Source organism: Abramis brama (assembly GCF_963993115.1).
Source record: "Abramis brama genome assembly, chromosome: 24".
NCBI classification, from domain to species: domain Eukaryota; kingdom Metazoa; phylum Chordata; class Actinopteri; order Cypriniformes; family Leuciscidae; genus Abramis; species Abramis brama.
The window spans coordinates 5,176,594-5,192,073 of NC_139986.1; the positions used below are offsets into that span (position 1 = coordinate 5,176,594).

Sequence of the window (15,480 nt, forward strand, 5' to 3'; positions counted from 1 at the left end):
CAATACAGCTGCCTGCTCACGTGGCTGTCTCTGAAGCGGTTATTTCACTGTCACGATTATGTTCAGTTTCGCAAATCTCAAAGATGATGATGATGATGATGATGATGATGATGATGATGATGATGATGTCTTTAGTATTGGCTGTTGTGGTTACTGCAGGCTATGAACTCTGGGTTCCTTGTTTCCTGGTCGGGGCGTGCCACAACGCCAGTTTCCTCTGATGACATTGTGTGTGTGTGTGTGTGTGTGTGTGTGTGCGCACATCCGTCTGAAAGTCGGAAGGAATCTGTGCAGAAAGGAAGTTTCTTAAATTAAAAATTAAAAATAAATTCTTACATAAATTAAATAATTAAATAAAACATAAACAAATAATTAATTAAAAATAGTATTAATATAAAATGTAAATTAAATTAATAATAAATGTTATAATAAAAAATGAAGTTTCAAGTCTGTGTATTGATGATGACTAGAATTGATGGCAGGCAACAATACAATAAAATAAAATATATTTTACAATAAATGTTATAAACATTACTCTAATATACATTTTAATATAAACATAAGAATAAATATAGTATGTATATTGGAGTATATGTACTGTAAAATGAAATACAAATGATTAAGGGTTTTAGTCCCTCATTCAGAAATAGTGCACAAATGGTCCACGGTTCCCATGATCATAAATCTGCCCCCTAGTGTTGGTATAATGGCATAGCAGAGTAAAAACATACATATTACTGTACATTGCTACTATCTTTGCAGCATGCAGTATTTTTGTCAATTGCCAAAATATGCCGTTTACTAGCAGAGTATGCTAGTGTTGTTATTGTTATTAAATAAAACTATTAAAAAATCATCTTGGTTAATTGAAAAAAAAAAACTGTATAATTATACTGTATAAGTATAACATAAATATTAAGTGAAATAAAACAAGTTAACAAGTCAAAATTGAAATGAAATTAAAGTAAATGAAACATATTTCACAAATGAATGAAAGCTAACTCAAAATATGAATAAATACTATAATAGTATATAAATGACACTGTTCTGAACAGTGAGTATTTTGCTACATCGAATTATTTTATATGTCGCCATTTTTCAAGGCTGTGTGTATATAAATAAATACTGTGGCTTGCCTGACGAAATGTTTCCCGATTTTGATTATTCTAATAATACTCAAATAGTAACTCAAGTCTTTCTCTTTTTCTCTCCTCAGAGCTCAACATGGAGTACAATCCTTCGGACCACCCGCGCGCCAGCACCATCTTTCTCAGCAAGTCTCAAACAGACGGTGAGAGAGACTCGCATGATGAGTGGGACAGTCTCCCCTTAAGACTGGATGCTGGAAGGGAACGTTAATTAAAACAAAACCACGGTCAGGATTGCTTCAGTCGGATCCAAGCGAAGCGCACAGATGGCCCTAACTTAGTCAGACCAAACATTCCCTCCTCAGAGAAAACTTTCAATAATAGTTTGATTTAACACGATACCCCTGGGTGATGATGCTTTATTAACTGTCAGCTCTTCCCAGTGGGTGATATTTCTACCCAGGCTAATGTTATGATATTCTCCTTGTTTCTCAGGGAATTGTTAGTGAGATGTTTTGTGAATCTGGTCTATCAGACGCCTCATGGTTCCAGTGACAAAACACAATTAGTGGCGTATGAACTGTGAAGTCGGGGACAAGTAAATGTCAGCCTTGTTATCCATGCTCAGATTTAATTTAGAAACCTTCTTGTTTTTCAGTTATTTTACCCAACAAGAAAGGTACGTTTGATCTCAGCGTGTTTGTTAGTCTGCTGCTGTGTTGTGCTAAAGCTTTATAGATTCAGAATGCCTGTAGTTTGATTTTATGCTGTAAGCTGCTTTTTTTGTTCAGGAAGCTAGTTTTCATAAGCAACAAGCTACTCAGTTTAACCGCAGTGAAGCTATACCCTTTGTAGTTAGCTACACTACAAGCTAACAAAAAGTAGCTAATTACATTGAAGCTGCTTAATGGGGCAACAACTTTTCAGATTAAAGGGGTGGTTGATTATGAATTCACTTTTCTAACTTTAGTTAGTGTGTAATGTTGCTGTTTGAGCATAAACAACATCTGCAAAGTTACAACACTCAAAGTTCAAAGCAAATGGAGATATTTGCTTTTAAAGAAATTGCTTTTTAAGGACTACAACAAACGGCTGGTAGAGACTACACAACATTCCTCCAGGGTTAGTGACATCACCAACCCTAGAATTTACATAAACCTCTGAACACGATTTATAGATTATCAAGACAGAATATGCTAATCAATGACTAGAAGATAACTACACATAAGCTACATAAATTCATCAACTAACCATTCAGAAATGTCCTGTTGCTTCTACATGTTGTCACTTCTTCTTGAGTCTCTCCATCATCTGACTCCGGTTTGAACATAAAAGGCTGAAAGTTTTTGAAATTTTCAGTGCATGTCTGTGTGAGGTAAAAGGACACAAGCTGTTGAAGCTCCGCCCTCTGTGCCGGGAGCAGCAGCTCATTTGCATTTAAAGGAACAGACACAAAACAGTGTGTTTTTGCTCACCCTCAAAAAGTGACAACTTTAACATGCTATATAAAAATATCTGTGGGGTTTTTTGAGCTAAAATTTCACATACACACTCTTATTTTTACACAGACTTATTTTACATCTTGTGAAAAGGAAATTATACCACCCCTTTAATGTAATTTTTTTTAAAACTCACAGCAGCATTAAACACATTAATTTACACTCAATTTAGTGCCATTAAGGGGTTATGCATGTTGACCGTGTTGTTAATTCTGTCCTGTGTGTCTGGCTGCGCAGCTGTTTGTGTATGCTATGCTGTCATCTGTAGGTCTCTACTGCTGTAGTTTAGATACATAGTCATTATATAGATGCACATATTGTCAAACTGCTAATCTGAGGATAGTCATTAGTCATACATTGGTTTTGTTATTTGTGTTTGTGTACGTGAGGGGTGTCAGACTCTAGGGATTTCAAAAGTGAGTCCACCCCACCACATTGCGTCAAAAACCGCCTGCAGTCTCTCAAAAACATACGAGTCAGGTTTTAACATATCGCCTGTCAGTCAAAATAACTGGCTCCGCCTACAGATATAATAGAGGTCGCTGAAAATGAAATCATGATTTCAATCATGATGTCCAATTATCTTAAAGCGAATCATCTGTTTGCTAAAGGACAGTTATCTTATGGTAAAGATGTCTTTCGTTGTTGCATTTAAGCAGTTAAACAAACTACTGTACCTCACACACCAAGCTGACATCAAAGAACTAGCAGCGATTGTGGTGAATGTGGTGTCACCTAGGGTTGGCCAATTCTGGAATCGGATACTTAAATTCAGGAATTGGATACTTGTTATAAAATAATTTTTTTAATTTCCTCTCATCGATTCCTTTCTGTCCAATTTAATATGATTTTAAACCATTCAAGCGCAAGACGACTTGCGCGCTGTTTTCTGTGATACGCACACATCCAGAACATGCGCACAGAAAGCCGCCTCTCATACTGAATACTGCGCGATACTGAACAGAGTTCTCTTCCGCGTCTTTTTGCACTTGAACGGACAAATACACACAAAAGTGTGTCAAAATATTCTCGTAAACACAGTCGGTTATGTCTTAAGTGAACGTAAACAGTTGACAAACGCATAACAGTATATTGGATCCGTGCAGCTCTTAAAGTGACAGAAGCCTAAAATTCCTGCTGCCGTCTCTATAATAATGATAATCAAACAACAAAAGACAGAGACAATTCAGTTGCTGTTCTTAACTGAATAACTTTTGTGACTATATTTGTAATTTATATTTTATTTAGTGCAGTGTTGTTTTACATTTGATTACAGTTTCTGTACATGAATACCTGAACATCTTAAAACAGTTTATTTCAATCATATCTTTGTTCAAACCATAGGCAAAATTTCCTTGTGTAATTGTTTTATAGATATTGTAGATGGTATTCAGCTACAATGAAATGGTTTGCAATAAGACTTAGAATTAATGTGAATGGATATCCAAGTGTTTTTTTTTTTTTTTTTTTTTACCAGATTGGAATTGAAATAAGGAATCTATCAGAATCGGAATTGATAATCAGAATCGGAATTGTTAAAATTAAAATGATACCTGACCCTAGTGTCACCTCATGTCTGGGCCAAAAAGTTGAGCTTGAACAAAGCAAAGACTACAGTCAATGACCAACTAGCATGTACATTCTGCGTTTGTGTGAGAGGAAATAACTTTCCGTACCAGCAGGTGGCAGTAGTCTGTATTCGTCATTATAAAAAGGAAACCAAAAAAGCTTGGACAAGCAGTGTGTACCATTTTCACACCAGTCTCACTAATCACTACTGCTTTTCTTCTTGTGCTCTGGTTGGCTAATATGTACAGGCAATCATAGTGATTGAAAATATCCCCTCATTGACGGGCTCATTCGCAAATTCATCATGCTCAAGCGGCCAAAAATCAAAACATGACGCAAAAAGCCTGACATTTTCTGACCGTCGTCTTGGTGTGTCCTGGCCTTTTATATGTAAATGATCTCTGTTATGATTGGTTAACCTCTGGGCATCATCATACCTTCATCAAGGCAGACATTGGTCTGTAAATAGGTGAGCACAAGTTTGTGTGCTAACATTAATACCGTAACGATTTCTAAACAACACTTATGTGTTTTAAAGAACCTTTGTATGGATGTCAGAGTAGGTTTACATAGGTTTACATAGTAGTACATATGTCCACACCAAACTTCATTCAACAAAAACCAACAATGGCAAATAAATAGAGAGGTTTATGAAGCTTTGATTGTGAGCAAACAGTATTTTGAAGGTCTAAACCTCCTTAACAAATATCACAGCACTGTTTAATAGGTTTGTGCAACTGCTGCATGATCATTTTAATGCGCTTTTGTGATGTTATCAGTAGATTTTCTCATTCCTAAATGGCACAAAAAGACAAAATACACTGGTTACTTTACGGTCAGTTGGTTTATTTCCCTCTATGTGATGTAAATGTCATTATAAGAATAGTACATACTGTACATTTTTTTACACTAATTAGTTTGTACACAAGGTGGCAACACTGAACCCACCTATTGTTTCAGATTCGGAAAAGAATGCGCTCATATGAGGGGTTTTAGAGATACACAACTCTAATTTAAATGAGTATAAAGACATTTTTATTGCTCATGACTTCTGGAAAGAAATAGCACTGACACTGTACAATGATGATACTTTCTAGCGCGCATGTGTCAGATGTCTGTGTTCAACGCAATGGGTGAGCAAACATTTAGGTGAGATAAATGTAAAAAAAAATAATAATTGCCCATTGGGCATTTAGCTCATTGGAAAAGGATGGAAAATGGCCTTCATTTTGTTTGCACTTATAAATGCTGCTGCTTGCCAGCTGTAATCACTAATAAAACGTTGTTCCATATCATCATTAATATCATTATCGCAAATATTCTTGAAATATTGTGATATAATTTTGAGGCTAAATCGCCCACCCCTAGTGTTCATGCATAAATCAAATGGAGTATACTTTGAAAGGCTATGGCTGCATCCCAAATCACATACTCTCTTGAGTTGGTACTTATTTTGAATAAGTAATTACGTCACGAGTGCTAAAAACTTATTTTCTGTATAGTATTAATGCAATCTGGACGTACTACATTCTGCAGTAATTTGCCAAATCTTAATTTGGCAGTTCTTGGCTAGAATAAGCTCCAAAGTGGACCAGACTTCATGCTGATACTCAAAAATAAGAAGCTTTTTTTTTTTTTGAGAAGTTGAATTACAACACATTTCTTTTTCATTTCTCTGCCCCCAACTGTTGATAATGAAATACAGACCAAGACCTCAGATTGACATCACAGTAATTGTGGCCCTTGTCTTTTTTGTCTTACTCTTATTAACTGTATCGACTGTTGTGTGTTAGTGTTGGTAATTATGCGTTTCTCTTTACAGTTCGGGAAAAACGGAAAAGTCTGTACGTCAACCATGTAAGTAGCAGCAGCAGCTGCGATGACATCAGTGGTTATGTGTCTTCTGGTAGTGCGATTCTCATAATGCTTGTGTCTGCAATGAAGATATTTCCCTCAAGTGTCACAACACTCACATAACTAATCGAATCCAACAGTCAACCACCACATGAGAATGCACAAACCAATATATTGCATGAGTCTCTGGACTTGTGTTGCATCAGTAACTGCAATTCTTTGCCATTCAATGCTTTAATTCTATATAAATTATTTAATATGAATGGCTTGATTATATTCATTTCATTACCGCATGCTCTTCATACTAAATTTGCTATGACTAGCTTATGCTTTGTTCCTATTTTAATGTCTTTTACTTGCTTTGCAAGTTAACACACATTGCGGAGTCAAAGGTAAATATTTGCTCATTGCTCTATTAATTTTCCTAGATAATGTGTCTGTTTTGACATTTTAATGATTTATTTGCATTATTAATGTTGCTTATCAGTTTGATATCTTGCTAAACATTTTCTAGTAAGTTTTCTAATAATACATTACTATGTTTGTGTTGCACTGGATTGGGATTCTCACCCACACTAAGGCACATAATTAAGTGAGAATCACTCGGGTATACATGAGATGATAATGGCTTCTTTGGGGCTGCAGGTGTTTGCTGAAAGTGTGTGCGTTTGAGAATAAGTGATGTTTTAGTTTTCACTCTTTGTGTTCTTGTCTTTCAGCAACATCCGTCTGGTCCAATGAGACGCAAGTACAGCTCCTGTTCGACGATCTTCCTGGATGACAGCACCGTCAGCCAACCCAACCTCAAATACACCATCAAATGGTACTCGAATCCTCCGTGTAACAGTTACTGAGCTGTGCTTGATTGGTATATCTAACGCCCTGTTTACATCTGTTTTGGTCGATCGGATCGCAAGTAGACGAGGGAGACGCACACCCGTTTACACCTGGTGTTTTAATCCGTGTCTTTTGTCCACTTTCAACCACTTCAGTCCTGATTTCTTCAAGGGGAGGGTCTACGGGAGGGTAAATCTATGGTCCATTCGATCTAATGGATGAAATAAGCTTGCGAAATTTACATATGAACACGCCTGGAGACGACGGAAAACCATATGGAGAGCAGCAGCTTTAGTTTCTGCTCTGACCACGGCGAACGCTGTGAATGCGTGTTAGAAATCACGAATGGTGAGAGAACATTGTGCTTGGTATGTTTTTCGTCTTCAAACCAATCTTGGATCTTCTTCAAAGTTTAAATCCCGTCTGGCTAGCGCTCTTCACATAATGTTTACGCATTAGGTCAGTATGCGGAGAGTTGACGGTCTTTTGTGGTGGTTTGAACGCATTCGACCACATGAGCGTTTACACTATGAAAGCAATCCGGTCAAATGCGTTTCCAACTACCTCTGGAAGTGGTTGAAAGTGGGCAAGCTCAAAACGTTTTAGACCCCGTTTACAACTGTATTTAGCGTCACCAATTTTTGATCTGATCGACAAAAACACATCTTAATTTCAGGTGTAAACAGGGTCTAAATGAGCTGAAACGGTTTAAAAAAATTCCTTTGAGGATGTGGAAAGAGAATTTTGAAAGAAAAACCTTTGGAAATTGGGCTTAACAACTTCTTAGGTTGTATTGTTGTTAAATAATAACCATTGGTATAATGAGTGAGTTTGACATCTGAGCTGATTCAATAAGGAAGTGAGTTCAAACCAGTGACTCCTCTTTTTGATTCCATATAATTTTCCTTTCTGATCACATTCAATGTCACTTTATGGATTTAATAGGTTTAGGTATGTACCATTTAAAGTTCTGATCAATAATAAGCCAATAATTAATTTCATTTTATGGCTAATAACCTATAAATGGCTGCTACAAATTCTATAGTGACTAGAATTAAAAAAGTAATAAAACAAAATCTAAAATCAATGATACATTATAATGTATAGTATCAAACATTTGCTAAATATTACATTTAACAGTGTTATTAAATTATTGTTTTTAAATACTTAAACTTAACTAAATGAGCGATGGATGACAGCAAAGTTAATTTAAATGTAAAAAATAGTGCAAATGAACATGCACAATTACATATCAAATATCGGATAATGTAAATACAAAATATTGCAATAATTGATATGGGATGATATATGCATTTACTAAGAAATTTGGGTTTTTTTGTATACGAGACCTCTTGTGGCATTAAATTCAAGAGTAGTTTTATTATTAGAGTGATTTACACACATCATACATACTGTAGTGTTTTCCGATTGGACTAATTCGCTAGTCAGTTCTACTGGTTCATTAAAAGAATATCATATTCTTTATGTGCACATTGTGCAGTTAGCAAGGACTTATTATAGCAGCACAATTCACCGATAACACTACAGCTGCACAGAAATGCTGCAGGTCCCATTTAGATTGAATTTAATGTTGCATCTTGTTGTTGATTACTACATTATATCAACTTCTCTCTATTGTTTCTTCTGTTTGCAGTGTCTCCCTCGCAATATACTACCATATAAAGAACAGGTATGATTTTCATTCCTCTCATCAGATCAGGTGCTGTTACAATGAGCGCTCAGGGAAGATGTGTGTGTTTGAGTGACTACACACGACAGAATGAATGGCGCTGCAGGAAAACTGCTTTTGTGTGGTGTGGTGAAGTCCAGCAGTGTGTGTCGCGCTTCACAAAGACAGGCTGGAGTTTCTTAAATGGGTTTGGACTCAGGGATCCAAACCACATGTGTTGCAATGCACTGTGGGTGAAGGAAAGATTGATTACCTTCCCTTCTGAAAGTTTCATAGGTGTGTGTGTGTGTGTGTGTGTGTGTGTGTGTGTGTGTGTGACTTTTTCAATGGACCGATTGTATAACTTTTATTTGATTAGCTCACATCAGCGAGGTTCAGGCAGCTGTTCTTACATTGTGATTAAAACCAGTCTTTATGTTGCCTAACTCCAGTTTTGTAATGTAATGTAATATAATCTAATATAAAATACTGGATGTTTTTTTAAAGTTTGCTGAATTAAACAAAAGTATCTATCTATCTATCTATCTATCTATCTATCTATCTATCTATCTATCTATCTATCTATCTATCTATCTATCTATCTATCTATACCTGACTATACACTTTATATCTCTTTCTTTTCTGTTCTGTTTCTTTATCTGTTACTCTGACTTTGTGCCTATGTTTCTCTCAAATCCTTAATACCACATAAACCCTTAATGCTTTATAACCTTCAAACTTTAAGGCTACAGAGCTGTTGAAATGTAACTTTGACATGGTTTGAAATGGTTTTGGAAACATTGAAAATGTATCATGACAGACTTTCCTTTCTAGTTCTTTAATGCATTATATGAATAAATCTTAGATATAAGGACAATTCCTCCCTAATCTAATTTCATTAACCCTTCTCCTTACAGAAATGTGGACGGGCGAATGCTGTTAGACATTTTTGATGAAAAACTTCATCCACTCACAGTAAGTGTTTCATTTCTGCAGCTCATTTATAAGCTGTTTAATTACATCCCGCACGTCCTAAAACGTCCTCTTCCCACAGAAACTGGAGGTGCCGTCAGACTATGAGAAGCACGACCCGGAACAGAAACAGATCTACCGATTCGTCCGTACGCTCTTCAGTGCCGCCCAGCTCACAGCTGAGTGTGCCGTAGTTACTCTGGTGAGTGATAGGTCATGTGACTTAATACTGGCCCAATGAAAGTTCCCCTTTGTCTTTTTGGATTGGCTGGTAGCACAAGTTAAAATAGGGTTTACCGTAAGTGAAGTGGATTTACCATCACTCAGGTGAAAATTGTTGTCATATTTACTGCTTTATTAGCTGGTGCTAAGCCCAGCAGCTGTCTGTGTGTGACTGTTCATCCTTCTTTTGAAGGCTCATCCCTTCTCACTTTCCCAACCAAATACTTGTATGAGGTGTCATTAAAGCAGTTCTAGACATACAAGAGGCTGTGAATGGTTGAGATGGGCTTAAGGGGAAGTATAGAGGCTGTAGTGTGTTTAATAGGGTTATAATCTATGCTATGGTCCAATGGCTCAGATGGTTCCCATCGACTGTTCATAGACCATCTGTTGTGTATATAATATTTACAAAAATGGCAAGCATGTTCTTAAACTTGTAAGCTGCGATCTGATTTGCTAGCCTGATGCAATTTAATCCGTTTGTTACTTCTAGATGGCTGGAAAAAAAATTGAAAAAATGTCCCTGTGATTATTTCGGTATTGTCTGTAGAACCTTTCTTGTAGACTATTGTCATTATTATTTTAGTACCATTTATTTCAGATGTGCTCGTCCCTAAACATCTCATTAAACAAAGCTAACTGTGGTTAATCACTTTCCATATCAGTTAGATATTTTCTTCCTGGCTTGTTCTTGGCCAGGGAAGGACAAAAAAAACTGGCCAGACTTAATACTTTTAGTCAAAAGTCTGAGACTAATTAATAATAAGGGCTGTTTTTATGAGTGTAGCTTCAGCGTAGCTATTATGTGTGAGATTGAGATTTTCGTCTGAGTTAGACCCGGAATCTGTGATTTGATAGACTTCTCAGATAGACAGATTGTTTGTGACTTTGTTGCTAAATGTGGATTGAGACAGACTGAGCCTGTTCCTTGACCTGTAGGGGCCAACAGGTGCAGAGATGCTGGTGGAATCTGATTGGCTGTTGCCGCTCCTTCAGTTATTGAAAGGAAACTTTGAGTCACTGCATACTGTGATCTTCATGGCAGGCTGTATGACTCTATACACTATACAATTAAAGAAATTAAGCTGAAATACATTTTTTAAAAATATATTTTGATTAAAAATTAGAATTGTCAACCGTGGCAATAAAATAAAATAAATTTGGATAAATGGACAAAGTTAAAGTATTAAAATGACTAAAACTGAAATAAAAATAAACTATAGCTGAAAAAAACTAAAAAAACACAAAACAAATTACTAAAACTTGAATTAAAATTTAAGCTAATTTAAAACATTAAAAGACACTATAATAATATATAAATAATGCTTACAAAAAACCCTGCCGGGGCAGCTTTATGGTAATTCATGTTAGTTAATTTAATGTTTATGACTCCACTGTTTTTGACTCTTAATGTTTATGACTCAACTGAATAAAAACTCAATTATGTTTTAATAGCTCTACCCAGGTTAGTGTTTTTTTTTTCTGGAAGGTGTTGAGTCTGACTGTTGATGATTATGAATGAATCAATTATGAATTGAGTTGTTGATTTGTGAATGGTAGTAGGTGTGTAGTTTGCTGGCACTACCTAAAGTAAATCTTGAGTTGCGTACAGGAGGCTAGCTATATATCCAAACATGTTTTCATAAGCACATATTTTGCACACAGTTGCCCACGGGTGAGCTGGAGCCCCGCAATGCAGTGGAACCAATTAAATGTGTGATTCTGTCTGACACTTTCTACAAACAAAATTGGCTTCTTATTAGATATCTTTCCCACTGTGGGCAAACTAATATTATTTGACACCGCTGTCCCCCATTGAGTTTGTATGTGAGCGTTATTGCTTCTACGTCTCTTTTCTAATTGCATACATCATGCGCTTTTCATTTCATAAGGACGTCTTTGTTCGCCTACATCCGTCAGCAGTGTTTCTGAATGCTAAAGACGCCCATGGCTACAGCATACTGTCATACGCAAGTTCAACAGAACACAGACTTACAATTCAACCACTCAATAAGCAATGTTTATAACTGTATTAGATGTACACAAAGGAAGGTTATTGGTGTTAATAAGGCAACCATCACTATTGCTAGTGCTCATACTTGGCCCCTAAACATAGCAGTAGACTTTGACTTGTAACATCCTACAGACACAAACAAATACCTCGAATCATGTGACATTGTAAAGTAGTCAGACCTTTAAGCTTGGCTACATGCTAAAAATACTTTTGTAACAACATAGCAGCACCTGGGAAACCACCCAAAATACTCTAGCATTGTGGCTGTGACTTCTACATTCATTTTTATTTATAAATAAGCAAAAAACCTGTTTGCTTTAGATTTATCTGTAATTTTTTCATAAAGGCTAAATGTTTTCAATAGCCTTAAAAACAGTAATCAGGGCTCAGTATAATCCACTTGTCTAGTTCTTTTCATATTTACATATTTACACATAAATACATGTTTCAATGATACAGTGTCATTTGGCCTTATTTAAAAGCAATCTTGCATCTCTTTGAGCCCCAGTGAGCATTCACAAGTGACCATGTCATGGAAGAAACTACATTGGTGGTGGAGAAAAAACATGTTTCTTAATAATATTTCAGAGGGGCAGCATGTATAATTAAAACAGCAGCGGGCCTGACACAGATCCTTGAGGCACTCCATAGTTTACCAGTTTCAGAATTGCTAGGAAACAAACAAATTGGTAATGGTCAGATAAGGAGGGTCTAAACCAGCTTAATACCTGTCCTTGATTATCAGTGTACGTTTCTTATCTATGTGAGAATATGCCATGATATATAGTGTCAAAAGCAGCACTAAGATCTAGAACTAGGAGTGAAATGCAGTTTTAGTCATATGCTAGAGGCAAGTCATTTTTAATTCTGAATGTTGTCTCTGTGCAATGATGGGGCCTGAGACATAACTGAAGCTCTTCATAATCATTATATTTACATGGTACGTGTTAGTGTCGTATAACTGAATGGTATTCGGTTTGCAGCTTGTTACCAGTGAGGCATCAGGTGTTTGTGTTTGTCTTTCGACATACGTGCTCCCTGACCCGCGTGTCAGTCTTGCAGTAATCGCATATTTGTAGTGACGCTGTAATAACCTTGCTCCATAAACAGAAACGCAAGGGTCTGACACCAAAATCTAAAAACAAACATTGGTTTCTTTACTGCTGATTTAATTGCCAAGCTGCTTTACTTTGATTTTGAATAATGCCCATTAATCAATTCTCATTTATTTTAAACTTAATTATGAGAATGTCTCTGGAATAAATGTAATGAAGCACTTCCTCTCTCTTTTTTTTCTCAGGTTTATCTGGAGAGATTATTAACATATGCAGAGATTGATATCTGTCCTGCTAACTGGAAGAGGATCGTTTTGGGTGCCATCCTGTTGGCATCAAAGGTGTGGGATGACCAGGCCGTATGGAATGTTGACTACTGCCAGATCCTCAAAGACATCACCGTGGAAGACATGTGAGTGTTTCTTTTTTTTTTCTTTTTTTTAATGGCAGACTTTCAGTACCAGAAAAAAAAAAAAAAATCAAATGTAATGATAATACTTAAATATTGTGGAACAACAATTAGATACTACATTAGTTATTTATCCATCTACATATCACTTAAAAACTCTGATTGGAATGGCAAGATGTGCATAAAATCTTAAAATTTCACATAAACAAAGTATGCACTGAATTGAGGCAGATCATTTTTTATCCGATAAGAAGACGTGCATAAACTATGATAGAAACACATTTACCGAATAAATTCCTATGTACGCATGACTTTGTCCCAACATATCATATGATTGGATAACTGGACTAACCAGCAGACCAAATTTAAATTGCACACCACCTCAATTGTTGTTTTATTCATTCTGAAATGTTTGAGCCAAAGTCTGCCATCAGAATGATTTGGAATGATTTGGCTCTCAGAACAGTCACACAAGATTGCATTCACAAACATCAGGCATCCGCCTCCAAATGCTAGATAACACAGTAGTGTTTGTCATTGCTTTTCGCCTACATGCTCTGAGGTGCAAGTAGTTTATTATGTTGGAAAAAACTGCTACAATGGCTTTTGCAACTTTTGATGGAAACATAGCTATTGATGCTTATAATATATGACTTTTTAGCATCTGAAGAAATTAAGGTACCATATATAAAAGCGTAACAAGAAATTGACCTGACAAATAAAAAGAAATACTTGACACTTTCAGCATGTTGTCACATCTGTCCTTTCAACTCCTGCTGAGTACACAGTTATTTTAAAGACCGTCCTGACTATAAATTCAGTGACGGAGGCTGTTATATTGTCCTCAAAGCATACCACAAACAGCAGAGGACCAGAGAGTGTGGGTTTGTCAGTGTTTGTTATCTTTTTTTGTCAGAAGCGTCACTGTTGGCTATATTTAGTTGGTCGGTTGGAATAATTATGTGGTTGGTAGGAAATAAGTTTTTGTTAGTGCTGTGAAATTTGGAGATGTATAAAGGAAGATTTTTTAATGTGAATGAATGATCAGGACTGGTTGTTTCTTGTCAGAATTGAGGTTTTAAATTGAAAAGATATTGATTTTCATTGAAAGATGCCTTTCTTGAATAGCTAGACTGTCAAGATTTTCTTTTCGCTTATTTCCGCCCACTGACAAATGTCAGAAGGAACATTCACAAAGCTAATTATCTTTGCTTTCTTTCTCTCCCACCAGGAACGAGTTGGAACGGCAGTTTCTGGAGCTGCTGCAGTTCAATATTAACGTTCCATCGAGCGTCTACGCCAAGTACTATTTTGACTTGCGTTCACTTTCCGAGGCGAACAACCTCAACTTTCCCCTGGAGCCTCTCAGCAGAGACAAGGCCCAGAAACTGGAGGTGAGGGGGTCAATACCACTTCAGATCACTAACACACATTATATAGCTCATGATATTTAACTAAGACTCATTTAAGAGCACATTCACATCCCAGTGTGCTATGGTTTCTATGTTATCAAGAAAGTTCAATATCTTGGCAGATTGTTAAATTGAATTTATTCCAGCAAGTTATAAGGAATATGGCAGTGAAACTTAAAAGCTTGCTTTGTTACAACTCTCAAAAAGAAGGAATATGGTGACATGTTGTATTGGTCCATTGGTTCAGTAGCAGCAGGGCTGAGTAATTACCTCGCCTGAATCCCCATGTGTGTCTTTTGCCAGCGTTCAGCCTCAATGCTGCCCAATTACAGTCCTGACAAGACCAGGCCTATAATGATGTTAGTTCAGTTGCTTGTGTGTGTGCGTGTGGTTGCTTTTGGTGGTGTACTAGCCTATCTAGAGTCAGTGGTCTGTGGGTGGACAGCTCAATCAGTCAGTCAGTGGTTTGTGATCCAGTTCTTTCACGTGGACCAGCCCCCCGCTTCCATACTGCACTGGCCCTCTTTATACACTCCCACACACAATCAGCTGTCATCTCAAAATAACAGACACAAGCTATATCTTGTCTCAATATTGAAACTTTTTCTGGCTTATTCTTGGAGGTGTTTGTACTTGGAAATTTGGTTTGTGCATCCGAAAGTAGAGGTTTGGCTAATACTTTTGTGACACTTTTCACTTGTATAAAATGTGTATCTAGCTAATTCTGTTTCTACTCAATGTCATTGTCATCTCTCATAATTCAGCAGATAATAATAACAATGTAGATAATTTAGAAAGAAAAAGGGCCTAGAACAGAGCCCTGGGGAACAACTTGAGTAAGGGCAGCTTTGGATGGTTTGTTCTACAGAATAGAAATGCT

The 15,480-nt window shown here is 36.6% G+C and overlaps 1 protein-coding gene across 4 annotated transcripts in view; it reads left to right on the forward strand.

Moving 5' to 3' along the window:
* The window catches only part of ccny (cyclin Y), a 58,732-nt gene that overhangs the window by 38,407 nt on the left and 4,845 nt on the right, over positions 1 to 15,480 (forward strand). Inside the window, exons 2-11 of one of the 4 annotated variants that reach the window (XM_084102232.1) lie at positions 1,217 to 1,291; positions 1,747 to 1,767; positions 5,979 to 6,013; positions 6,379 to 6,402; positions 6,730 to 6,833; positions 8,502 to 8,537; positions 9,434 to 9,491; positions 9,571 to 9,690; positions 13,025 to 13,191; positions 14,420 to 14,582. In XM_084102232.1, coding sequence (XP_083958358.1) covers positions 1,217 to 1,291; positions 1,747 to 1,767; positions 5,979 to 6,013; positions 6,379 to 6,402; positions 6,730 to 6,833; positions 8,502 to 8,537; positions 9,434 to 9,491; positions 9,571 to 9,690; positions 13,025 to 13,191; positions 14,420 to 14,582 — 803 coding nt within the window. The remainder of the gene's footprint in view (positions 1 to 1,216; positions 1,292 to 1,746; positions 1,768 to 5,978; positions 6,014 to 6,378; positions 6,403 to 6,729; positions 6,834 to 8,501; positions 8,538 to 9,433; positions 9,492 to 9,570; positions 9,691 to 13,024; positions 13,192 to 14,419; positions 14,583 to 15,480) is intronic. The other 3 variants (XM_084102234.1, XM_084102233.1, XM_084102235.1) reach the window with 3 other exon arrangements.